Source organism: Phodopus roborovskii, unplaced genomic scaffold (genome assembly GCF_943737965.1).
Source record: "Phodopus roborovskii unplaced genomic scaffold, PHOROB, whole genome shotgun sequence".
In the NCBI taxonomy this organism is placed as follows: Eukaryota; Metazoa; Chordata; class Mammalia; order Rodentia; family Cricetidae; genus Phodopus; species Phodopus roborovskii.
Genome location: NW_026126470.1, coordinates 27,188,585 through 27,214,220, shown reverse-complemented (window position 1 = coordinate 27,214,220; position 25,636 = coordinate 27,188,585). Strand labels below are relative to the sequence as shown.

General features: G+C 50.4%; 2 protein-coding genes across 2 annotated transcripts in view; one reads left to right on the top strand and one right to left on the bottom strand.

The window, feature by feature from the left end:
- The window catches only part of Urb1 (URB1 ribosome biogenesis homolog), a 55,056-nt gene extending 44,498 nt beyond the window's left edge, over positions 1-10,558 (top strand). Inside the window, exons 32-39 of the mRNA XM_051191872.1 lie at positions 294-405; positions 1,494-1,600; positions 2,068-2,211; positions 3,593-3,702; positions 5,084-5,281; positions 6,320-6,561; positions 8,477-9,076; positions 9,891-10,558. Of these exons, the coding sequence (XP_051047829.1) occupies positions 294-405; positions 1,494-1,600; positions 2,068-2,211; positions 3,593-3,702; positions 5,084-5,281; positions 6,320-6,561; positions 8,477-9,076; positions 9,891-10,063 (1,686 nt within the window). The 3' untranslated portion in view covers positions 10,064-10,558. The remainder of the gene's footprint in view (positions 1-293; positions 406-1,493; positions 1,601-2,067; positions 2,212-3,592; positions 3,703-5,083; positions 5,282-6,319; positions 6,562-8,476; positions 9,077-9,890) is intronic.
- A 1,630-nt stretch (positions 10,559-12,188) lies between these two features.
- Mrap (melanocortin 2 receptor accessory protein) lies at positions 12,189-20,993 on the bottom strand. Its single transcript, XM_051191875.1, has 3 exons — positions 20,665-20,993; positions 14,421-14,520; positions 12,189-12,667 (listed from the first exon to the last, which is right to left on the bottom strand). Exons 1-3 carry the CDS (start codon positions 20,768-20,770, stop codon positions 12,460-12,462), a joined length of 414 nt encoding a protein of 137 aa, XP_051047832.1. The 5' UTR covers positions 20,771-20,993; the 3' UTR covers positions 12,189-12,459.
- Between the last annotated feature and the right edge of the window lie 4,643 nt (positions 20,994-25,636).

The following is a 25,636-nucleotide window of genomic DNA, read 5'->3' as shown; positions in this document are numbered from 1 at the left end:
GTTTGCCTTCTGTTGAATGTATCTGTGCTCTAAACTCAGGGGTGAAGGCACCTGTCATCCCAGAACTATCTGACCCCCAGAACCCATACTCTGCGGTGCTAGAAGGGCAGGAACAAATCTCCTTTCAGGGAGCGCTGTTCTTGAGCATTGAGCAGGCCAGCTCCTAAAAGAAAGGAGCAGGAAGCATCTCCAAAAGGAAGGCACACAGTGTCCTGCTGTAAGCAACAGACACTCCCTGCAAAGCCGTGACAAAACAGATACTCTGAAAATGCTCACCTTCCCCTTCTGTTCAGGTTCTGTACCTATTGGATGTTGTCCGTAATGGAATTAAAGCTCCGAACCTGAGGATCCCCTTTACGCTCGCTCTTTTCATTGCCAAGGCTGCACTACAGATCTTGAAACCAGGTACCCTCATAGATGCTGGTGGAGGGGACAGACAGAACCGAGGCTCTGGGAGCCGGGCCCCTGGGTGTCTTCTCTGCAGAGTGCTCAGGAGTCACGCACGTCAAAGCCCTTGCAGGTTGCCGGGCACAGCATACCCCCATTTGAGTTAATAGCTGCTTGTCTGACACTGTCTCTCACTGACCCATGCTTAGCAGAGGCCATGGTATGTGCAGCCCCAGTACTCAGCTGGAAAGCATGAGTCATGCTGTACATGTAACCCACAGTGTTAGAACACAGGTCTGAAAGGACATGCTAGGAACAGGCCTTGATTCACCAGAAGAAGGCCTTCTTTGGATTAATCAGGGGAAAACCAGTAGAAGGTTGGTGGCCCTGGGGTCCAGCAAGGTCATAATCTCAGCTGAGAAGACACCCCCAGCTGACTCCCCCAGCTCCTGGCCATCTGAGGCTTCTGCAGTTAGCGTGTAATCAAGTTGCTCTTAGAAGTCAGGTCTGCTTTTCCTCTGTCACATACTTTGCGTGACATACAGTTCCCTGCCTTGGAAACTGGTGGCGGAAGCTAAATAATTATCACTTTGCTGATTTAAAAGAGTCTGTCAGGAGAAAATCCAGCAGAGATCGGGTGTTCATGGCTGTAGCCTCCCTTGAGCCCATGGTGCCTGGGTATAGCTGTCACATCAGCCCTCGTGCCACGGAAGGCCATGTGTTGGTGACCAGCGGCCCTGCAGCTAGTCTTTGCGACTGTAGTAAGAAGAGGGCGTGTGTGCCCTCCCGGCCTTGTATCCCAGAGCCCGATGTCTGAGCCTCCCTCCTGGGTCGGCTCCTTTCTAGGAGAGGCTAGAAGCAGGGCAGTGTGAGCCCTGTGCTCTCTTCTCTGTGGCCAAGCCCCGGAATACAAGCCCCGGAATAGTCCCTAAGCCATGTGGAGAAGCTGCATGTAGAGGTGGTCTTGGTTTCCAGTCATGCCGTTTCTTAGGGCCTAGTCATCAGGAGAAGGGTGCAGAAGCTCTGCTGGGTAGGGATCAGTCCCCAGCTCATACACTGCCGGTCTCTTCCGTGAGACTGTCAGTGACTGCATGTTGTTTTCTCAGAGGAGCACATGTACTGGAAGATCAGCAAGTTTCTGCTATCACATGAGAACTTGAACATGGACAAACTTCCAGGTTTCTACCAGTTCTTCTACAGCTCTGACTTCCAGGTAGTGTTGCCAGGTCCTCAACCTCCCCAGAGACTCCTGAACAAGGTTGCTCAGCCTCTGCATCCTCTGTGTCCCCCAGCAATACAGCTTGCTACACAATGCAGAGCCAGGCCACAGAAAGGAACCGTCTGTGCCGCCCTGCAAAGGCAGACACACTCCTGGCCCTGGCACTTCTCAGACTTGCCTGAAAGTCTGAGTCCGGAGGCTTGCAGCACCCTCTTGTGTTTGCTTGCCGAGGCTGCGCACTGAGTATGACATACCCTTCTGTAAACTCCACCCACTGAAACATGCCGAGTGTGTGACGCGCTTGGCCTTTGGTTTCTGAGCTGATAATGGAATCAAAGACGGGATGGGGCTCTTAATGACGTAAAGCCAGAGCTCTTGGCCATCACCTGGAAACAGTAGTGCTTACTTGTCCACGAAAGGGCTGTAGCTATCTAACAGTGCTTTCTTACTTGTCTGCCTAGCAAAAAACTGAACAAGAATGGGTGCTGGGAATTCTGCGTCAGGGGATTAGAGACAAGCAGTGCTATGAGCTGTGCTCCAGGAGAGGGGTGTTCCACACCCTGCTGTCCTTCTTCAGCAGCCCCTTGTGTGACCAAGTGGCCCAGGTGAGCATCTCAGGTGCACTGCACAGCTGGCTGTTCTCTGCCGGCGTATGCGTCGAGTCTGGCCTTGTTTGTCCCCTGACAGACAGGTGGTTTTCTTTGTAGCCTTCCTGCCACACCCTTGGTGACAGAAGGAAAGGGCTCTGCCTCTTTGCTAATTACTGACCATAAGCCTACAGTGGAGTTGGCCAGAAAGCCAAAATGCAAATTACCCGGCATGAGTGATGGGAGCCCTGTAGCTCCCGGCTCTGCATATAGTGTCTGGGGACACAGACCTTTGCAGGGGGACCCAGCCCTCAGGAGGACTCAAGGCCAGCCTGGATGCATAGCATAAAACACACGTTGGCCTGTGTACAGTCACACTGTGTGTTCAGTTATATTCTTCTTCTGCAATTTACTCTGTTTGTTTCTGAAACGAGCTCTCACATGATAATCCCTGACTGGCCTGAAATCTGCGCTTCGTGTTGCTGGCTTTGAACTTGCAGCGTTCCCCCTGCCTCTCGTGTACCAGGACTGTGGGCACGAGCAGACTTGAAGTTGACTCTCTCTCTGTTTTTGTGAGATCATAACTTCTTGTGTCCCTTCCCCTGTCACGACTGCAAGCTTTAGAGTGGCATCTCAGGAGGGATCCTGTCTTTTTTGACAGTCTGGTGTGGTCATCATCATCTAAGGAAATGTCAGTGTGCAGTTTTCACTAAAGCTTTAAAAGTCAAAGGCACTCTGAATTTTAATTAAAGACTTAATTCCTAACTTGCCGTTGATTTGGGGAGTCATAGTAACTAAGAATTGAGAGTTGGGACTGCCGCCCCTCACCCATCAGGAGCCAGTGAGTTTGCCCTGAGATCAACAGCCGTTTTATGTTTTCTAAATGCACAGGCTGCTGAAAGAAGGAACTGGGAAAAGGATTAGGCACCTGGATTAATTCTTGACCTTTCGAGCTTTTATTTCTGTCTTATGTAAGATGTGGGGGTTTGCAGTCAGGATGAAGAAACACATTACAGTAAATGGAATTTGAGTGTGGTAGTTTTTTATTTTTATAGAGAGAATTCTGAGGTGCCCAGAAGCAGTTAAGGGAAGTCTGGGGACCATCGTGTGTCTGAGCCATGGGGTTTTCATGGTACATTATGCTGTGGGTCATTTCCATAGACTGTCAGAAGTGAGGCTCTCCCCAGGCTTGTGACTGCTGGGAGTCTGTCTTCTGTCCTTTGCATGCTGATAAAGTCTGGACCTAGTGGCTAATGCTTGCAATCTCATCCCTCAGAGTCTGGGGCCCTGTGAGTCCCTATCTAAAATCTATTAAAAGTTAAAACGATGGGAGGGAAAACTCACTTTTGGTTGAGTAAGTTTGTTTGTCCTCTCAGGAGTGACTTTTTGTGCTTTGCAGAATTGGATTCTGGAAATTCTGCAGAACGTTGCCCTCATCACCAGATCTGCCTATGAAATCATACGTGACTATAGCCTTTTAACATGGATCTTACACATCCTTGAGAGCGGGTAAGAACTTTTTCCATGAGCTATGTATTCATGGTATCGCTAAAGTATCAGTAGATGGTGTGCAGTGCCGTTCCACTGGTACTCCTGTGGGCTTGCATCCAGCTCCTGGGAATAGCAAAGGGCCTCCCCCCCCCCCCCATTAACTACTGCTTCTCAGGGTCTCTTGTCTGCCTGGGGTTGCAGCACAGCTGCCTCCACTGTGGCAGAGCCCCACTGGCCTCTCTGCCTTTTCCTGTCACACTCATCCCCTGGGGTGTCCTGTCACCGGAGCCTCTGCTTCTAGAAGGCTTGTTGCAATGCCCAGTGGGTGGGGGTTGGGCAGGGAGAAGCCATGCTGCGGTGTGGAGGCTTGGGCAGAAGATGCCTGTCCTCCCTCCTCGTCTCCATCACTGTGAGTCTGTGTGGAAGGCTGGGGTCTCTGGCCCAGCAGCACTCCCCCGAGACCCCCATCTGTGGCAGGGCACCCGTAATGTGCCCAGGGCCACTGGGTCTCTGTTCGTTTTTCAGAAGTAATTCTCAGCTCTTTGAAGAGCTTGACATGGGAACTCTGCATATTTGCTGTCCTGTCTGTCACAACACTAGATGACTTCTTCAGGGTGCCTGCCCCTCACCCCAGGAGGTGTGACACACTGTCGTGTCATAACCCGGTGTTGTAGAAGACGGTCGTTCATTGATTTGTTTGTTTTTAACCAAAGGGCAAACGATCTTTTATCCCTAATATAAAAACTAGGTGCTCATACCTGCAGATAAGCACAGCCAGAGATTGTCATTAAAAAGATAGTTTTCTAAAGTTTCTTGTGCGTGTGAGCCCACCACTCAGGAGGCTGAGCCAGAGGATTCTAGGGGTTCAAGGCCAGTCTGGGCTAGAGTGCCACACCCTGCCTCAAAATGACAAATAGATAAAATCTTTCTGAAAGAAAGAAACAGCTTAAACCTTGTCTTCCAACATCAACAACTTCAAGGCATTCAGATTTTTTTTTACAGATGTAATTGGCTAATAGCCTGTCCTGTCATAACTTCATCTATAGCTCAAGTTGCTACCATAACTGCATACTTTGGGGACTTGGGACAGTTTTCTGGTTAGAAAATGTCCTGGTGGCCTCACCCTGGCTTGATGCTGCATTTCTACACCAGGCACGTTGGTTTACTTAGTTTTGGTTGTAAGCCTAGCCATTAAAGGCTGAGCCGTCTCTCTAGCCTGACTTGTTTTTACTTATATAATACGCTTTGAGGGATGAACAGGTCAGACTATTGAAGGCAGGGAGGGCTGCCACCGGCATTCTGACCTGTTCTGTGGTCCCCACCTCAGCCTCACAAATTGGCCTCCCTGACTCCCTGACAGGCGACAGTGATCTAGGCTGCTGCCATGATTTGTTTTCAGATTTGTGGAGACTCAGCTGCTCTCCAATGTCATCTCCTTGCTACACACCCTGTGGGTGACCAACCTGGGCAGCAGAGCGGGGGAGCAGGGGGAGCAGCCACCTGGCAGGCCTGGCTCCCAAGAGTCCCAGAAGATGCTGGCCCTGCACATCGTCAATGAGTTCCTGTATGTCCTTATCGCACTTACAAAGCACCTGAGGTGAGCCCGCCATGACGTAGATACGCTGCCGTGCAAACGGAGGCAATGCTGGTTATTGCTGCTTATTCCTTTCTGCCATCTGTGGCCACAGACCCAACAGGTGAGCCCTGAGCCATGTGGATTGGCCTAGAGTGCTGGGTCGGCATCAGGACACCTATTGTAGCGTCTCCAAGACTCTCGTGGAGGCTCTGGGTGCTCAGCAGACTGCTAGAACCCACGGTGCGTCAGGCTAGGGCATTTTTAGCAGGAGAAACGTCTGGGTTGTGCCCCTGCCACACCCCCACCGTGCTTGAACAAATGCGGGTCCGCAGAAGAGCATGTGTCTTAGCCTTAGCCAGGGCACGCACAAGCCTTCCTCGCTACCTCTGCAGCCTCCAGAGGTGCACATGCACAAGAGTCCTCTGCGGGCGCAGTTCTCCTCAGATTCGTTGTTGGAGAAAATGTGTACTTAAATTTCTCATGTTGGGTGTTGGAGGGGCAGAATGGGGCTCAGAATGGAGGCAGTTTTATAAGAACGGGGCAGTTGGTTTCATGTCCCACATTACATTAAGACTCTGCTGGGCAACCATACCTCTTACTTTGGGGTTGTCTGAAACGCTGCCTCCCGACAGCTGATGGCCCTTGGAAATGATGGTTTAACATTCAACCTTGTGTGGAGCGGCTGACATTTAAATAGCAGGAAGCTCTCTTCCGTCCACTGAGCATCACTCAGGCTCTGCCTGTGGGGTGTACTCAGCAGGCCTGCCTGAGCTGGAGAGGAATGAGCATCCTAGGGTCGTTCTGTGACACTGCCATGGCCCTGACCCTCCCATCTTCTGCTCAGCTTCTCCTGCTTAGCTTAGCTTTCCAAAGAGACTCTTCCTCCAGCAGGGTTGAGGTTCCAGGTCTCTCTAGAGTGTCTCACTTTTCCTCGCTGTGTCCTGAGCACAGGCTGGTTTGCACTTAGAAAGAAACAAGTAGTTGGTGTGACCCTGACTTTCCCGGACTGCCCAGGACAGGGTCAGCTTTGCTCAGTCTGTAACACTGACGTCCAAACAGGCCATCCTTGACCTCTGCCCAGCTGATCAGCTTCTTCCGGACACTGGAGTCTGTGCTGAGTTATCGGGCCACCATCCTAAAGACCTTCAAGGACATGGGCCGATTCACTGTGAACAAGGTGACACTTTCCACCAAAGATGTCCTGGTCCTCCTGCATAAGTGGAGCCTCATTGAAAGAGACACGGAGCTCCAAGGAGCCCTGAAAGCCATCATTGAGCAGCACCAAGACAAGGACCTAATGAGTAAGTTCCAGACCTCCTCACTGCCCTCAGCTGCCCTCCCTTAGCCACGCCTCGGAGCCGATGGGGCACACGGGTGGAAGTGAGGGCCTGGGTTTCAATTCTAGCCCCAGTGCCTGTGGCCTTTGCCTTTAGATATTTCAGTGCTCAAGTGTGTTAGCTTTATGTCGCTGTGACAAATACCTAAGATAAAAGGGGACCTGAGATTAGATACACCCTTCAGGGGTACACTGCTAGTGACCTACTTCCCAATGTTTCCGCATCTCCCCATAGCCTGTTAAGCTGTAGTGTGTACATGCATCAATCCCATCGCCCACAAGGTCAGGACCCCCTCCTGGACCATTCACTTCAACCCCGCCGCATTGGGAGCATGCTGGAGCCCAGCTCCCAGTGACAGCAGGGTCTGAGGGTGGGGGATGGGTGCAAGAGCGGCGGTGGGAGGGATCAGACATGGGACACCTGCTAGTTTCACTTGAGGACAGCTGGGCTGAGAGGACGAAAGCACATCCATCCCCTGTGGAGATGCAGGTCCCAGCAGAGGATGTAAGGAGTTGGAGAAGGAACTAAGTCAGCAGGCCATGGTGGCCGGGAGAATCTTGCACCCTGACTGACTAGCATCCTGAGCGCTTCTTTATTTATACAGAATTCAGTAAGTAGGGGTGCATTCATGTTGTTCCAAAACATAGAGCGTATCATTTTTGGTTTTGGACATGTGTTTAACATTGTCTCTTATTCATCTTTTAGTCATCATTAATAAACTATGACAACAGAGTTATCATTTCTAATCTTTTTCCCTTAAGTTTTGACATCATTGATACACAGTTATCTTTCATAACCACTCTTACTCATCAGCCCTATAACCCAATTTTTAAGAATCCAGAGGCATATGTCAGCTTATTCTCGGGCTTGTAGCTTTTGTGGGTACAAGGGCACTAGACCAAAACAATCTTCAAGCCATCCTGGGCATACTGCCACGTTCCAAGCAGTATATTATTAACTCTTAATGGTCAGAGTCCCTAGGAAATACCCTCAGGCCAACATTGCTACAGCAGTCATTCAAATTCTGTCATAGTACAGTGTTTACATTTATATTTTTATACATTTAGTCTATATGTCTAATCCTGGCATTCTATGGTTGTTTCTTGGTCTTATGATACCATAGTGGCTCTGCGTATGCCAGCTTCTCTAAGAAGGGAGACCCTGACAGACTTATTCTTTTATCGTCTTTCTACTCCATTCTTTGTTCATGAGTAAAACTCTCTGTGCAGGGCAGAGGTAACTCAGCTAATCTGACTTTGTTGCTTACGTACCACGTAATCGCCTGAGTGTGTAGTGGGAAGAGGCTTGCAATCTGATCTGTGGCCAACTCCTCCAGCCCAATGAATCTTGTTGACATTTTTGTTTACTTTGTTTGAATGTCTTGTTCCTGTGTTAGTACAGGGACACACGTTTCAAGAGTGTCTCATCACCTTATAAAGAGACACTTTATGTGTGTCACAGCCTCCAAGGCACAAGACCTTCAAGTAGATAAGGACATCTCCCTAAAGCAGGGGGCGTGGTGTGTTCAGGACTGTCCTGGGGCATCTTAGAAGCAATCTCCTAGAGAAGGCATAACTGATTCATAAGGAATTTCCCATCAATCCAGTATCCCTAAATTGTACAAATATTAAAAGTCTGCAAGTATGCGGCAGGTGGAGATGAAAACCAAAGGTGGCAGACATCACGTGACTAGCCAAGCAACACCAACACCCTCATCAGGCAGGCAGCTCTCCAAACACCCTTAACTCCAGCTCCGAGGGAAGCCAACACCGCGCGCGCGCACACACGCGCGTGCACACACACACACACACACACACACACACACACACAGAGCGTGGACGTGGCAGCCCCAGCCTCACCTCTTCCCTGTCTTTAACAGAAATGCTCAAGGATAAAAACAAGCCTGTGACAGCCGCCCATGCCAAGGGCCCACGAGGCCGAAGGAAGAGGCATGGAGAGGTGGAGGAGGCTGCTGAGCCCGGGCTGGAAGCATCTAGTTTGGAGACATGCAAGGACCTCCTGAGGGCCACACTGACTCACTGGGGTCCCGTTGTCTCCACCCCTGGCCCCACCCAGGAGTCTGTGGGCCAGGCTACCCCCGGGAGTAGGACACTGGGCTCTACGGATGCTGCTGTTTCCTTGGTGGCCAGCTGGGTGTTGCGGTCGTTGGCTGACAGCCCCCTCAGCAGGGCAGAGGCCACAAGACTCCTTGACTGGCTCAAGAGCCACATTTTGCCGCACCCAGTGGTGGTAGCAGACCTTCTCAGGGACAGTGCTGTGAAGAGCGGCATCTTGCGGCTCTATAGTCGCCACTGCGGTGCCCAGGGCCTGGTAGGGCCAGCACAGGACGTGGCCTGCAAGTTCAGCGCTGTCATGCTGCGGTTGTTGGAGGCCCAGGGCCTGGTAGATAGTCCTCTCCACCCAGTGGTGGAGGCCCTGCTCCTGGATTGCCTGGATGAGAAGGATGAAGCCAAGCGAGGTAATGTGGGCCCTTTGATCAGAACTAAAGAAAAATGGGGGGGGGGGGCGGTAGAATGTCTTCATCTTGGTACCCGGATGTTTAGCTGGATCCTCACCAAGACTGGAGTCACAGTGAACGTAACGAGAGGGCAAGTCTTCCTCCTTACAGACGATCATGCTTATGATGGCAGGCACCCACTCCCTTAGAACATAACGACCACACACATGTACCCATGTGAGCGCGCTCTCGTGCACACACACACACACACACACACACACACACACGTGCAGTTTCTGCTTGGTGCCCAGAGGCGTGGATGCAATAGTGAGGATGAGTGGCCTGCTCCGGCCTTGGTGGCTTTGAGGAGTTTCAGGTATCTCCTCCATTGGGGAGAACGGACACTTTAACAGCTAGGGAGCCAGGGAGAGGCCAGCAGGCTGTGCTGTGACCTCACTTGAGAGCAAAAGGGTCCTGTCACATCCTCACTACGGCAGCAGGAAGAGCCTTTGTGCCTGTAACCCTCACCTTTTCCTAAGTGTGCTCTTTGAGATGCTAAACGCCAGGTCAGTGATGGCCTGAGCATAAGGCCCCTGTCCAGAGTGGGACATGGAGTAACTTCTTTTTTAAGGTCAGTATATACTCATCACAAGAAAATGAACTTAAAAATGATCAGAGAGGAGGAGATTCACGTTTTATCCTCATGCTCACTGGGGCTTCCACGGGTTTTGGCAGTGTGTGTGGCATCTGCAGAAAGCCCTGGTGCATTGTGGGTGGTGGTTTGTTTTCCGTCTGAGCAAGTATACATCCTAATGGCCTTGTTAACTCTTCCCAGCTTCCACAGCATTCCTGGTGTCTCTGTACATTAAGGACATCTGGCTGGGGGCCCAGCAGCCAGACACCTTCCTTGCTCATGTCAGAATGGTCTGTGAGGCTGCAAAGGATGGGCCTTGTGATGAGGCGGAGGACATCGTTGTGCTCTGCAGGAGCATCAGCTCAGATGCTTGACTCGCCCTGCTGACCAGCGCTCCAGCGGGTTCCAGAAAGCTTAGGCCAAGGTTCCCAGAGGTGTGGGCTGATACATTCAAATGTTTGCCAGCAAGAAAGGTTAAGAGGACTTATTCACTGACCAACAGGAGGCGCAGGTACTGCTGGGCCATGAGGCCCACGGAGGTTTCGTTCGGATAGCTGCTCTCGTCCCAGAGCTCCTGGCAGAGCAAGCTCCCTGATTGATGCTCGTAAGTACATGGATTCAAGCTGAAATGTGAACATTGAATGTTTGGCTGCACATGCCCAGTGTTTAAGTTGTCTCTGTGAGAAGTTGGGTATTTTCTGTGAGGGAATGAGCAAGTTCCTGCCTGAGTTTGCTCTTTTATTTAATATGTTGTACTTTGCCCCTGAGGCAAAATGCCTTCATCTCTACTTTGGGAAGACACTATGTTTTTAAATTATATTTCAAAGAGCATTTTGAGTTTTACAATGTTTTGATAATAAATAGCTATTTTTGTGAGCCTCTTTGTACTTTGCTTTCATTTTACAAAGTGTTCTTATTTCAGAGACCTGCGTTTTATGTCAGAGTGTAACTTGTATGGTTCATTGTTATTAGGTGTTGTCCCTGGTAGAGGTATATGAAATGTCATGATTTTGCAGAAAAGGTGCTCTATACACTGGTCCCTTGTGTTTGAGCTGTCATCTGTGAGCTGGTGATTTAGTTTATTATGTGTGCTGTATGTAGTACTGAGAATGGCTGGTTTCGACTTAAAACGTTTGCACTTTTGTGTGCATCCGTGTGCTGTCCTGTTACTCAGACGAGAGCCCAGGACGCTGAGGTGGAAAATGCCCTTAGCTTGGGTCTGTTGGCCCTGTCCCGCTAATGAGTACCTCTGACTGTCATACAGAGGGACAGTGGCCAGAAAGACAGGATCTGGAGCATGTCCCTGTAGCCCAGGCCACTGAAAGCAAAGGAGTGGACCACCGGACCCCAACAAGTTTCCACAGGCTCTCACAAGCGCCAGTCCTCAACTGTCCCCTATGTTCATGTGTCCCGGTGACTTGGTGAGGTTTGATTGCTCGCATTCAGACTGATAGCACCAGCCTTGACCCTGGGTGGGGCTTGGTGAGAGGTCGTGGGTTATGCTCCCTCCTTCCCCCTCCTGGCTGTGTGTGTGTGTGGCGGTTTTAGTAGAGACGAGGGACATGGATGCTGCCTCGGGTCCAGCAGTGACTACAGAGCCGCATGAGCTCAGGAGCTCGCCTTCCCTCCTCTCCATCTTCTTGTTTACCTTGACCCCCTCCCCAAGGCTGGCGAGACCATGCCTGGCCCTCACCCTGTGGAGAGTGGATCCTGCGTGGTCTTCTGCACCAGGCATGGAGTTATACACCCACCTTCTAGACCCACAGCGCACATCTGTGATACTGAACGGATGGCCTCTGTGCTGACGTGTGGAGGTTCTCCTTGTTCCGAAGGCAGTGCCACCACAGCACACCTCACTTGCACCGGAAGGAGGGCATCTAGAGATGGTCAGTGTTCCAGAAGTGATGCTCAGAGGTGGACCGTGCACACACGTGACATGTTTCACAGAAGGAGGTGGACCGTGCACACACGACACATTTCACAGGAAGAGGTAGACCGTATACACATGTTTTTCAGAGGGGTTTGCTCATCGTTATTTTGCCGTCACCTACCCCAGTCAGTACCAGGAGGCTGCCTCAGCATGAGCTCTGTGTGGAAAGGTAAAGCCATCCTTTAAGAATAAAGCCCACGAATCCCTGAGTGCACTAATGGGTGTACTGCCGGTTTTCCGGGCCCTGTGTTCTCTCTCTTCAACCAGGGCCGTCCCTCCCAGACACATAGTTGTTTGGGGCTCTCAGAGCCACAGTCCCGGAAAGCAGAGCCTAAAGTGAGAAGCTTGGAGAACTCAGCATTCTGGGACAGTGCTGGAGGCTGGCTGGCTCCCCTGGATTCAGGCCCTCCCTGCTTCTGTCAAGCCCCCTGGGTGCTGTGGGGAAGGGACAGTGTGACCCAGCTGAGCTGGCCTAGGAGGTCTGGGGCAGGCTTCGCCATACCCTCACAAGAGCGTGTGTACCAGGAGTGCTCCCGGCAGAAGTGGCAGAGGTAAAGCAAAGGGTACAATTCCTGTTTTATTCCCCATGAATCCCACAGCAAATGTAAGCAGTAAGCAGATTGAGCATGTTCAGCAGAATCAGCTATGTCTGCGGCAGCTTCTCCATCCTAGCCAGACTATCAGTCCTCCTCCCAGACTTGGTTTCAACCTGGCCAGTTTCTTGCTACATTGTAAATGGCTGTCCATGTTAGTTTGAGTGTTTCAGTTCATCGGTTCTGGATTCCACAGTTGAGAAGCTCTGTCTCCAGGTTCACCACTGCACCTTGCTGGTTCTGGAGGTCAGCTGGTGCCTTGGGAACCCCCATCCCAAGCCTGGTCCCAGGGGAGAGCCAGAGGTGCAGGGGGTGAGGCCGAGGGACTCTCCTGCTCTAACCATTGGTCAGAGCCAGTCCTACTGCCTGGCCCCTCCGTTGTCTGCCGGGAGGTCCTCCGGAGGCAGGGGGGGAGCCTGAGGTTCCGTGGGCATTGGTGGGGCTGGGTGCTGTGTCTGTGGACAGAGCAAACGAGGCAAACATCAAAGGGACTGGCTAGAGAATAGTTCTTCGCTGGAGGGCCCCCCTGCTCCGTGTGCCTGTGCCCGTGGGGAAGACAGCTTTGTTGGGAACCAGGCCTTGAGCCCTCCCTTGAGTGCATATTCTCACTTCTGTATTCATCTCTTCTTCTCACACACGGGCCTACCGGCCTTTTATCCAGACGCAGCTGAGTCAGCGCATTCCATGACCACACTGTGTCTTGTGGGTTTCCAGGCCCTAGGGCTGCCTGGCATAGACCATGGCCACTGCTTGCCACCTGCATTGGATTTTATTCACAAAATGGGGTGACCCTGCCTCATAAGGGGCATCAGGGTGAGCATGGGCTGGGGACTAGCTAGGCTGGAGAACCATTCTCCGTGTGGCTACAAAATGACAATGGACAGGGCCCACTGGGGGCCGAAGCCCATCAGATGCCACACCTCTGTTTCCTGTCCACCCCCTGATCTCTGTGGGAGCGGGGAGGGTCCTCACACAGTGCCTCGGGGGTTCTTTAAAAAAGGAAATTGTGTTTGTGTGTGTGAGTGTGTGCACGTGTGTGTCAGTGTGTGCCACCCAAAGAGACCACAAGAGGGCGTGGGATCCCTGCAGCTGGGTATCGCAGTGAGACCGCCCACCGTGAGTGCTGGGAACGCTATAACTCCAAGAAGCGGGTCACCGGGCTGTCTCACTGCGAATGAACACCACAGGCTGTACCCAGACTAGAGCCACTACTGCATGTGTAGACTGTCATGTGTAGACCATGCCATGGTCAGCATGGATGGTTAGCATGAGTGGTTAGCATGGATGGTTAGCATGGATAGTTAACATGGATGGTTAGCATGAGTAGTTAGCATGGATGGTTAGCATGAGTGGGTAGCATGAGTAGTTAGCATGGATGGTTAGCATGAGAGGTTAGCATGGATAGTTAGCATGAGAGGTTAGCATGGATAGTTAGCATGGATGATGGTTAGCATGAGTGGTTAGCATGGGTGGTTAGCATGGATGGTTAGCATGAGTGGTTAGCATGAGTGGGTAGCATGGATGGTTAGCATGGATGGTTAGCATGAGTGGGTAGCATGAGTGGGTAGCATGGATGGTTAGCATGAGAGGTTAGCATGAGAGGTTAGCATGGATAGTTAGCATGGATGATGGTTAGCATGGGTGGTTAGCATGGGTGGTTAGCATGGATGGTTAGCATGAGAGGTTAGCATGAGAGGTTAGCATGGATAGTTAGCATGGATGATGGTTAGCATGAGTGGTTAGCATGGGTGGTTAGCATGGATGGTTAGCATGAGTGGTTAGCATGAGTGGGTAGCATGGATGGTTAGCATGGATGGTTAGCATGAGTGGTTAGCATGAGTGGTTAGCATGGGTGGTTAGCATGAGAGGTTACCATAGATGGTTAGCATGGATGGTTAGCATGAGAAGTTAGCATGAGTGGGTAGCATGGATGGTTAGCATGGGTGGTTACCATGGATGGTTAGCATGGATGGTTAGCATGGTTAACATGTATGGTTAGCATGGATGGTTAGCATGAGAGGTTACCATGGATGGTTAGCATGGGTGGTTAGCATGGGTGGTTAGCATGGATGGTTAGCATGGGTGGTTAGCATGGGTGGTTAGCATGAGTGGTTAGCATGGGTGGGCGCTGTCCTAGGCTGCAGACAGGCTGTCCTATGCTATTGCCGTTTAATGTCTGCTTTCGTGCAGACACGCACCCCCTCTTACCTCATCTGCGGGGAGCCTGACCAGGACATGTAGAGCAGGATGAGGAAGAGAAGCACCACGAAAGTTACCAGGCTCACCCAAAAGGCAATGACGATGGAATCTGTGGGAAGGAACGGAGTCAGCTGTGCCAGCGAGTCAGCACAACGGTCCTCGGCAAGAAGTCAGGAGGCCAGGCGTTACCCAGCCAGGGCCTCTGAGCTGGTGTCTCTTCCAGCTGTTGACTGGGAAGGAAGTGTGTGAGAGATACAAGTTGGTGGCAAATTAAACAGACTCTTGGGGCTGCCCACGAGTTTTCTTCAGCGATACTGAATCCTGAGTAGTGATTTTATGACTTTTTTTCTCATTGTGCACAGCTCTGTGTGTCTAGACCTCTCCCAGCCTTGGTGACAGGCTCCAGTAGGGCCAGCTTGGGTGGGGGAACATAGGACCATTGGGTCCTGTTGGGGGTCAAGTCTGTTACCCCTGTGGGGGAGTGGGCTGGGGTCAGGGGGTGGACTGTTGTAGCCATCACCATGGCTGTATGTGTGCCCGTGGACAGGCGGAAACCAGGAAACATGCTTAGGGTCTTCCGTCTCTATGCAGAACCCGGTAGGGCGGAGGGTTTGTGGCTGTCAGTGCCATTTGACAGGGGGCCGGGAACTGTCACACTATGGGGGTTTTGGGGTGGTACCCATGGCTATGAGAACAGCAGGGTAATTTCAGGACAAGATGTCCAAGTTGGGAGAGCCTATACACCCCTCACTGCAGACTATCGAAGGGAGTGTGGTAGCTTGAAAGGAAATGGTCCCATAGGCTCACAGGGAATAGCACTATCAGGAGGTGTGGCCTTGCGGGGAGGGAGTGTGGCGCTGGGGGGGTGGGCTTCGAGGTTTCATCTGCTCAAGCCAGGCCCAGTGTCGCTCTCTCAGATGTGGGACTCCCAGCTCCCTCTCCAGCACCACATCTGCCTGCACGCCGCCATGTTCCTCCATGATGGTAATGGACTGAACCTCTGGCACTGTAAGCCAACCCCAATGAAATGTTTCCATGAGAGTTGCTGTGGTCACGGTGTCTCTTCACAGCAATGGAGACCCTCACTAAGACAGTCTGTATCCCAGCAAGTACTTACTAAGCACACTGGCCCTGCCGCGCAGCCTCCCGTTGGCATGAACCGGATAGCTCGCACAAAGGAGGGGGCCCATGTGTCATATCAAAACAAAAGAGATTTGTGAATGTTACACGAAAAGAAACGAGCCATCATCCAAAGAAATGATTGTAGTGTGAGGGATGTGTGCGTCATCTGAATGGAGCTGGGAGTAGGTCTCTGGCTCCCCCCCACCCCACCCCCAGGGTACCAAAATGCTCAGATGCTCATGTCCATTATGGAAGCCCACACTGTATGTGCACAATAGTGCGGGAGACTGCCACAACTTTAAATCACCTTCAGGTGACTCTGGAGACCCGGGTCAACAGGACAAGACAAAGGTACGTTTACTTTTAGTACATACCCGATCCTTCCCCAGATAATTTCAGTCTGTGGAGATATAACTCTGGCTATATTTGAAAAGTGTCATCTCTGCTTTCCTATGTCCCAGACAGGAAAAAACAAACAAGACTTGCAGAAGTGGACCGTGGCCCCCTAACAGTTAATGAGACTTAGGACAGTGGCAGAAACTCAGCTGGTGAAGAGTCTACTGCTTAAGCATGATGACCGAGGTCAGGACCCCGCCATGCATGGGAAAGCCAGGTACTCATCTGTAACCCTGTTGCTGGGGACCTGGGGTTAGCGGGTGAAGACGTATCCTCAGAGGTCATTGGCCAGGCCAGTTGATGAGCTGCTGAGCTTCAGGGCCAGTGAGGCACCCTATCTCCATAAGTAAGGTGGGGAGCAATTGAGGAAAGACACCCAGCACTGAACTCTGGTTACACAGGTATATGCTCCCGACTGCATTACACACACACACACACACACACACACACACACACACACACACACACACAAGCCCCTGCCTTGTAATCTATGTCCTTTACAGCATTTGCACTCCAGGGAGGCAAGAACAACCAAGACCCAAACTAACTCTTGCATCTTTTGGCCCCAAAGCTAAAAAACGTTAAGCACTTTAAGGGGACCTCTGGGCTCCCGGGAAGTGGAAATTGGGGTCATTAGTGTGTGCCCTAAGCTGAAACATGTCAAGTCCAAAGGAAACTCCCAATTCCCCAGACCCCAAAAGGCACTCCAAATATCCAGAAATGAGTTCAACCTGGACTATGGAAGGATTTCTGGCAGTTAGATAAAAGCCAGCATTGTTTGGGAACTTGTGAAACTGTTCACCTCTACCAGAAGCAGTCATTTCCCTGACCGGCAGGAGGCACACGTGGCTGGCTGTGTTGCTCACGCTGGCCTCCAGTCTCCCTGGGCATCACAGGTACCTGTTACACATTTCACAGTTCATGCAGCCATGCAGATGCCCTAGCCTTCCCCCTCCTCCCCTCTATCCCTCCTCCCCTCCCCTAAACTCCCTCCAGCTCTGGCTGTGCGCACGTGTGTGTGTGTGTGTGTGTGTGTGTGTGTGTGTGTGTGTGCGTGCGTGCGTGTGTGCGTGCGTGCGTGTGTAAAGCCCCCAGGTTTTCTCAGCATGCCTCGATACATCCACAAACACCCAGAGAGCAACAGTTGATTTCATAATCTCCCAGGTATGAGCATATGACCTCTGAAATGTTTTAGTTTGCGATTTTCTTCCGGATGGGTAGTTTTGATTTCTGTGGACATCAGTGCTCCTTTTCCTCTTCATAAAATGAAAACTCTGCCAGGCAGTGGTGGTACACACCTTTCATCCCAGCACTCGGAGGCAGAGGCAGGCAGGTGGATCTCTAAGTTAGAGACCAGCCTGGTCTACAAGAGCTAGTTCCAGGATAGGCTCCAAAGCCACAGAGAAACCTTGTCTGTCTTAAAAAACCAAAAAGAAAAGAAAAGAAAAAAGAAAAATCTGAGGTCTGTAGGTCCTCCTAAGTTCAAAGGAAACCGCTTCGAGCACTGAGCAGACGACTGTCTGCCACAGCCCTGGTCATCATCCCTGACTCTGCGCAGGAAATGGGAGAGTCCCTTGCCTGGAACTCACTGCCTACAAAGAGGTGAAATTTAAGTTTTGTCAGACCAGAATGAGGATGCGTGGTCACTAGTCAATCTGTGCTAACTTCACTCCCGTGCCCCTTTGAAAAAGAAAGCTAAGAAAAATAGTCTCTTCCTCTTGTGCCGAAAGTTCATCTTGAGTGCTGGCTCACAGGGAACATTGTGTTCTAGAGGCAAGAGCCTTCATCCCGGTGCTGACAGATCCCACTCCCGCCCACAGGCCTGTTTCTACAAAGAACCCTGGCTCGTTCCTGGAGAAGCCCCAACTTCCTCTCCCTGCCTTCCTGCCCGCTCTTTTCTCCTCCTCTGATCTCCTGCTCCGACCTCAGAGCAGATGCTTCAGTGTAGAGCAAGGGCCAGGAAACTTCGGTTCCTGTCTGGGGTCCCCAACGTCCCGGGAGGCTGCTAGGAAACCGGCCTCAGTTTTTGTTGTCCTTTGGCTTATTTGCTTTTCTTTGTTGGGGAATATCAAAGTGGTGAAGAACGCATCAGAGTTGAGGGGTTTCGTTTGTATCTGTCCCCTTCTTGGATGCCAAGCTAAGAAGAAAACCAATTCTGTATTCCAACCTTACAAAGACAAATGAATTATTCTGATAAGATGGGCCTTCGAGGACTGGTTAGTGTTCTTATTCAGAGGGCAGTAAAATGGGTGGCCCTCCCTTGAGGACAAGTGGCGTCGGTGCTCTATCTACCTCTCGGGTCCACATGTCTCCTTTGCCTTAATTATGGGTTAGGGAGAATTTGTCATGGTACAAGTCAACTTCTGCTGATGCCCTGCCTCTGGCTTCAGTAATACTGCGTATTCACTCACCGCTCCAAGAGTTCAGGGAAGGAGAGCGGAGAAACCATTAATCAGTCTCTTCGGAAGGCAAGAGTACTTCAAATGCAAATTAACGTTGTGTCCATGTGTGTTAAGTGTGAAGGCACGCCGTGGAGGTCAGACGGCTGTTGGTCCTTGCCTTCTGCCTTATTTGACACAAGGTCCCATTGGTCCCGTGTACCCCAGGCTAGCTAGCCCGTGAGTATCCATGGATTTTCCTTTTCTCTGCACCCCCATTCTGCCCTTTGAGTTCTGGGCTCCCATACCCGGTTGGTGTGTGAGTTCTGGGGATCCAACCTCTGGTCCTTATGCTATCCACTTAAAACACTGAGCCACCTCCTCAGCTTGCAAATTAATATGTTCTTATCCACATTCATGTACTGTGTGTGTGTAGGTCAGAAAACAACCTGTAGGAGTCAGTCCCAGGAATTAAACTTAGGCCATCAGGCAAGGCCGAGCTCGGAGACTCTTAGATGATGGCCCAAGAACCCTCCCACCCAAAGCAGTGGAGCAGCGTCATAGAGCAGGTGGTGGCCACAAGCGACATCTAGGGGCATCTTCCGCCCTCAGAAAGTTAGAGCATCTGAAGGTCACTCAGCCTTGCATCTGAAAGGCAGACCTGCTTTTTGTCCAGATCAACCCATGTCCTCAGGTTCTGAACTTGTGACAATATTTACAAGTAGGTGTGTTTTTCAGCCCTACCACGGTCTCCCTCTGGTGACATGTCTTCCTCATTTTGAGTCACATGTGCAAAAACCTGCCCCGAACATCACGATTCCCTCCCTTGCATCAGACAACACACAGCAAACCTGTCCCCACAGGATGTTCTAGAACACTGTACTCAGGGGCTCTGCCTAGCCTGTGCTTATTGTCTGAGACACTAGCATTTATTTGTTTTGAGCTGATATGTAACCAGCGATCTCCCTCCCACATGGAAATCATTCCATCCCTTTGAGAAGTTCCACTTATAGTGTGGGGAATATCCACAGAGCCCGAGACTTCTTATGGAGTCGACAGGGGCAGGTCCCCTGTCAAGAGCACTGCTCCGGGACTGTGCCTTTCCGCTCATCGCCTGGGCTGTCTTTTGACCTTGACTGAATAGTTGGACTGATCAGGGAAGAACGTCCACAAACTGCCAAGTTGCTCAAGAGGTGAGTGAAGGCAGACGAGAAATGGATGTCAACGCATGCGTGTCCTCTGAGACTATGCTGAACAGCTGCTGGAAGTTTAGCAGAGATTACTACAAACATCTTAGAGGTAGCTGGGATACAGCCCCCAGTTCTAAAGAAACTCACCCAGCTTGCCGGAGCCCCGGACAAATGAAACTTCATTAGGAAATACACTTTCAAAAGAGAGCAGTGTACGGGCTGGGGTTCAATCCCCGGCAAAGCGAGGGTGAGAGGCAAAAGTGCATGCAAGTAACAGGAGCAGCTATCTGGGGAAAGGGAGGCCGGGGGAGGGAATCGGGGGTGAGGCAGGGTCATAGGGGGCTGAATATGATCACGGTCCATAGCTGGCCATGGTAATGCACTTGAGTGACTGAGGCAGGAGGATTTCTGTGAGTTTTAGCAAAGCCTGTGTATAGTGAGCACCAACCAAGCCAAAGCTATCCAATAAGACACCATCTCCAAGAAAGAAAACCAGACATTTACACTGTCTACATGCATGGAGACTGTTACAACAAAACCCATTTTCTTGCCCAGAGTTGGTGGCGCACGCCTTTAATCCCATCACTCGGGAGGCAGAGGCAGGAGGATCTCTGAGTTCGAGGCCAGCCTGGTCTCCAGAGCAAGTTCTAGGACAGGCTCCAAAGCTACCCAGAGAAACCCTATCTCGAAAAACCAAAAACCAAAAACAAACAAAACATTATCTTGTACAATTAATATATACTAATAAAATGAATGGAAAAATGAAGCATAAGTGTGTATGTGTGTGTGTGTGATGTGTGCACGTGGGAATTTGTCTTAACATTCTTCTGAAACTCACAAACTGCCAAGCCTGACAACTGGATTTCCATGTGAGGGACCCATGTGGTAGAGAAAGAACAGCTTCCTCAAGTCCTCTGACCTTCACAGATGCACTGCGGCCCCCATCCCTAAATACACATACGTGTGTCTTTAAAAGGAACCTTATGCTCAGTTTAGAGCAAGCTAGAGGGACAGTTTGTCCCATGCCTGATTCATGTCTGTCTGTGTGTGCGGTATGTCCCCGCTGGGGGGGAGGGGGTCTTCTGATGTTAGTAAGTGAAGGCAAGCAATGAGTGCCTCGTCTAGGGCCCAGCCTCTGCCTGGCTGCCCTCCCACGTTCTGACTTACGCTTGTGGGCTTTCAGCTTCTTCTCGTCCACAGGGATGAGGTCTAAATAATCCAGGTAGTATTCATAGCTGGTGTACGGGACAGAGGCGTTGGTCCTGTTGGCCATGGCTGTGGTTGCGGAGGCCAGTGTCTGCTCACACCCGGAGCTGGGCTGTGGGCCCCAGGGAGAACATTGCTTAACTCATTTCTGTCGGAATCACCCGGGCGACATGGGGCCCGCTTATCATAACTTTGCTGGAAGGTCAGGGGGCTGTTCCCATGTATGGCCTCTGGATCCTGCCTCTCCTGGAAAAGACTCCAAAGCAAGAAAAGCAGGCTGCTAGCAACACGGCTTCGCACTCAGCTCTAGCTTGCCTCTCCGTGGAGGGACTGGGAAGTGGGCGAGAAAATCAGATGCCAGAAGCAGCAAATGACTGGTACAGCAAGACAGAAGCCAACCCTTTTGCCTCTGATACATGAAAGGGTTAATAAAACTGCAGGAAACCCTGCCAGTGCCCTTGACTTATGTCAAGGCTGTTCTTGGTGCTATTAAGCAACCAGTAGACCTCTGGCTTGGATTCCGAAGGCAGACCCTGTGCTTGCAACCTCTGCCATGTGCACAAGCAGCTAACGAAAACGGAAAATCACGCTACTCAGCTGAACGGGCACCCCAGCGTTTACAGGAGCCAGCTGGGTGGTGGTCAGCTGCATTTGTTCAGACCGAGAGGCAGGTGTATCTGGGTCAACATCCCACAGGGCTGCACTCTTGGGAAATAAGGTACAGGTCTACATAGCTCTTAGCGGACACTAGGTGTCAGGAGAAATTCAGGCTTCCGTGGGGTCCGCCCCGAGTTATGTGCTCACTCCTTCACTTGATCTCTAGATACTACCACCCAAAATATGCAGGATACTGGAACGAACGGCTAGTTCGTGGTGCACCTTGGGATTTTGCCTTTGGGAGTTACGCACCCATCTGGGGTCTTTCTGTCTGTCCTACTTGTTTTCTAAGTGTTGACTCCTGTCTCCATTGCTGCAGTAGCAACAGAAGCACCCAGACAACTTGAGCCCTGCCAGTTCTGGTTCTGCTATGCCAAGGCAAGCATTCTGCTTGGGTTCTTGGAAGTCCTCAGTGGACTTGAAGGGGAGGAGGTTCTGCTTGGATTTCCAAAGCAAAGAGGCAACCATTCCCTGGAAGAACAAGGGGACTCATGTTTCCTCTGCTGCTTTGACCTCTCAGCAGAAGTGGTTTTCACACCAAGCAAGTCGCTGCCGTCTGCAGACAGTCTAACACTTGAGCTCAGTTCCAACAGTAACTGCCCAAGGTTGGCAGACCCCTCCGGTTATGGGCCCAGCTCCACAGTCACCTGTCTCTCCCTACTTCAGCTTTTTTCTTTTCCATCACTGAGCCTTTAATCAGATGAAAAACACATGAAACAACATGAGTCCAGAATTTGGAGTTTTTGAGGCAATTGAAGCCTATGCAATGTGGTCTTTTTCCAGGTTGTTGCTTTCTTTTTTTTTTTTTTTTTTTTTTTTTTTTTTTTAACTTTTTTAAAATTATTTTTTTTACATTCAGCTGTAATCCTAAGGCCCAGGTTGTCACCTCAGTTCTGAACCACTGGAGGTCACTGAGGGGTTAACAAGCCCCTCCCCTGCTTCCCAGGACTCTGGCTTATCATGAAAGACTACAACTCAAGTAGAGTCAGACAGAAGCTCTAACCACCAAACCACTGACAATCACTGATACGGTTCTTATTGCAGAGAGTCGTTTTTTTGCGAGGCAAAGATGGAGGACACAGGAGACCCAAGTCTCACTTCTGTAACCTGAGGATAGGGAACAGGGTCATTTGTGATATAAAGAAACAGGCTGGTCTGAGACTAGGGAAGAGGAGTGGAGGAATGGGAGGGGAGGAGGGGAGGGGTGGGAGGGGAGGGGTGGGAGGGGAGGAGGGGAGGGGTGGGAGGGGAGGAGGGGAGGGGAGGAGGGGAGGGGAGGGGAGGAGGGGACGAGGGGAGGAGGTGTGGAGATACTATGTAATTCATGTTCCCACAGTGGTGAGCCCTTGGATATGAGTTGTCCTTGTGACTTGTTTTGGCTTTGAGTAATTAATACGGCAACTAGGACCTTGTACTGACTTGGGATGTGACTCAATGACAGAGCACAATGCAGGTCATCTAGAAGGCCTTGGCTTCATTCAATCCCCAGCACTGAAAAAACAAAACACAACACGAAGACGTTGTGCAAGTTCCAGGCCAAGGTCTTAACACAGCAGTGCTTAGCCTTTGGGTCAAGATCCCTTGGGATCCTCAGATATTTACATCGTGATTCAAATCTAGCAAAATTACAGTTATAAAGTAGCAACAAAATACTTTTGTGGCTGGGGCTCACCAGAGCATGAGGAACTGTATTAAAGGGCTGTGCCATTAAGAAGGTTGAGAACCACTGTCTTAGAGGTCTGACTCGCTAGCCACAGGGGCTGAACTCCTGGGGAACCAGGGACACGTTTCACAGTCAAGAGCCAGGCTAACCCCAGCAGCATGAATGGTTGTTCTTTTGTGTCTGATTATGTCTCTCCTCTGTCTCTGTCTATCTCTGTCTCTCTCCTCTCCCTTCCCCTGCTGTGTGTGTGTGTGTGTGTGTGTGTGTGTGTGTGTGTAGGCCAGGAGATAATCAAATCATTCCTGAAGAGCCACCCCCTGGGTTTCCCCTAACCTGGAACTCACCATAGGCTCTGCTGGCTGGTCAGTGAGCCCCAGGGAGTCTATGTCTGCCTCCCCCGTAATGAGATTACAGGCATGCACCATCTGTCACACCTGGTTACTTTCTGACATGGGCTCTGGGACTTGAACTAAGGTCCTCATGTTTGCAAGGCAGGCAACAATGTCCCGGACCATGTCTGCAGCCCAAGTGGCTTTGATTTCTTACACAGCACGAGGTCACTGGTGAAATGTCCCTGTTCTGTTCCTTTACACCTTCCATTGTCTCAGTCCCTGGATTTTGATCTACTCTAGTAAGTTTTGCTGAATTTTTAATTCAATCCTATACTCACCCTTAGCATCTCTGGGTGCTTTGCAAAATATGTAAGACAAAGACCATGGTTTACCTATTGCCAGAATTTATTGATAATATCAGATTAAACATGTTCCATAAACATTTTAAAATGCTTTAAAAGGCTATAACTGTCAACCATTCTAAGTTGTCTGCATATAAAAATATTAAGCTAAAATCCCAATCAGGTAGGTTTTTTTGTGTATATATAATTGTGGAGTAGCACATACTAATGGGTCTCCAGGTAATAACTGCAAAATATAGACAAGATGTAACAAAACAACTATCCAGAGGCACCAGAGAGGGCCAGAGAGCCACAGAAACAAAGGGGAACAGCCCTGAGAGGAGGTATAGTGGGCGAGACTTGTATTTATAGATGTCTTTGCTGGGTGCATCCCACAGCCATCACGGCGTAAGCAAACAGAGTTTCATTGGTTTTAGGGGTGGAACTTGGTGTAGAAGAGTATCTAAATGGGCATGGGATAGAGGGTCCTCAGGGGTAATAGGCCATAGTTATCCCCTATCTGTTTATAATGTTCAAGGTATACATAGCTCAGTGCTAGAAACAGAACTTGCCTACCAATATTCCAGGCTCTATGTTCAGTCCTTTATTCCACAGGTAAAAATAATAATAATAATAATAATAATAGTAACTTTGGTCAAATCTTTGACTGAGGAAAAGAATCAAAATGCAACAGAAAATCTCCACCCCATCAGCAGCACAACTGTAGGAGAGCAAGACTGGCTGGCACGTAAAGATGGATATCAACTTAGTAGGTGAAAGTCTGAGGGAAACAATATTCGCCGAATCTAATAGGAAGCTCCAAATTGTTAGTTACGAATTTGAATACCAATACCAAACGATACTGTTTACACAGAGAAAAAGCAATCACAAGAAACCTCCAGGTGCCTCATCTCAAAGCACACACACACGAGCACTGAAGACCATGTTTGTCCCTTACAAGAGGACTGAGGGACACGCCACCTCTGGGGTGCTTGTTAAATGTGTGACCCCAGTACTTCTGGCTAGGACATTGGGAAAAGCTGAATCAAGGGCATCCAACACAATGGCTTCCTGGTCTCCTTCAGAGGGGTCCAAGCTGGGAAGGTGAGGGGTGCTAAAGAGATGGACGCCTCGCTGCACCATGGCATTCTGGGTTGGATCTTGGAAACATGGGTTCCTCATTCTTGAACGGCAAGCACGTTAGCGGTGGAGCCATTCCCCTGTCCTCTAAAGTGTGACATGGTACCAGCCATGTGTGTATGACCTGAAACCTTGTGGGTTTCCTTCTCCAGAATTCACCTAGGCCGTCGGACAACTTGACTCTTGGGGTGTACCGCCAAGATTTGGGGGTAAGGACTGGGGCTCAGGGTCCAAGGAGAGGTTCTCGGGAACTCTTGGACTTTCCTACCACTCATCAAGTTTACATAGTAAGTCTATGCACTGAATTTAGCAGGTCGGGGGAGGGGGGGATTTCACATCCTTGGGTGGGGATTTCAAACTGAGGAGTTGTAGATATTTACCTTTCCACCCTCTTGTTCTTCATTTTCAACTGAGCATAATATAATTAGGTCAGTTTGAGAATTTTGCTTCTGTCTAATGGATTACTGACGGTTAAAGTGAACTTATTGGTGTGACAATATTCTAGATTTAAAGAATGGGGGGGCACAATCAAACAACTCCTCTCACCTTTTGGCATTAGAGGAAACAATATCCCCATAAAGGTTGATGCTCTGAGAAAGCAATGCATACTTACATTAACAAGTGCCTCCAGGACCACAACTGCTAGTTGTTCCTTTCCAGTTAAAATGGTAACCAGGCTATGGATGGCGACACTGTTCTTTCTAGGTGTTTCTGTGGGCCAAGGGAGCAGCTTTCCTAGAAGGGGAAGGGTGTGCTCAATAGCTAACAGTCCAGGCTCTCATAAACCTCTGCCGGTCTCT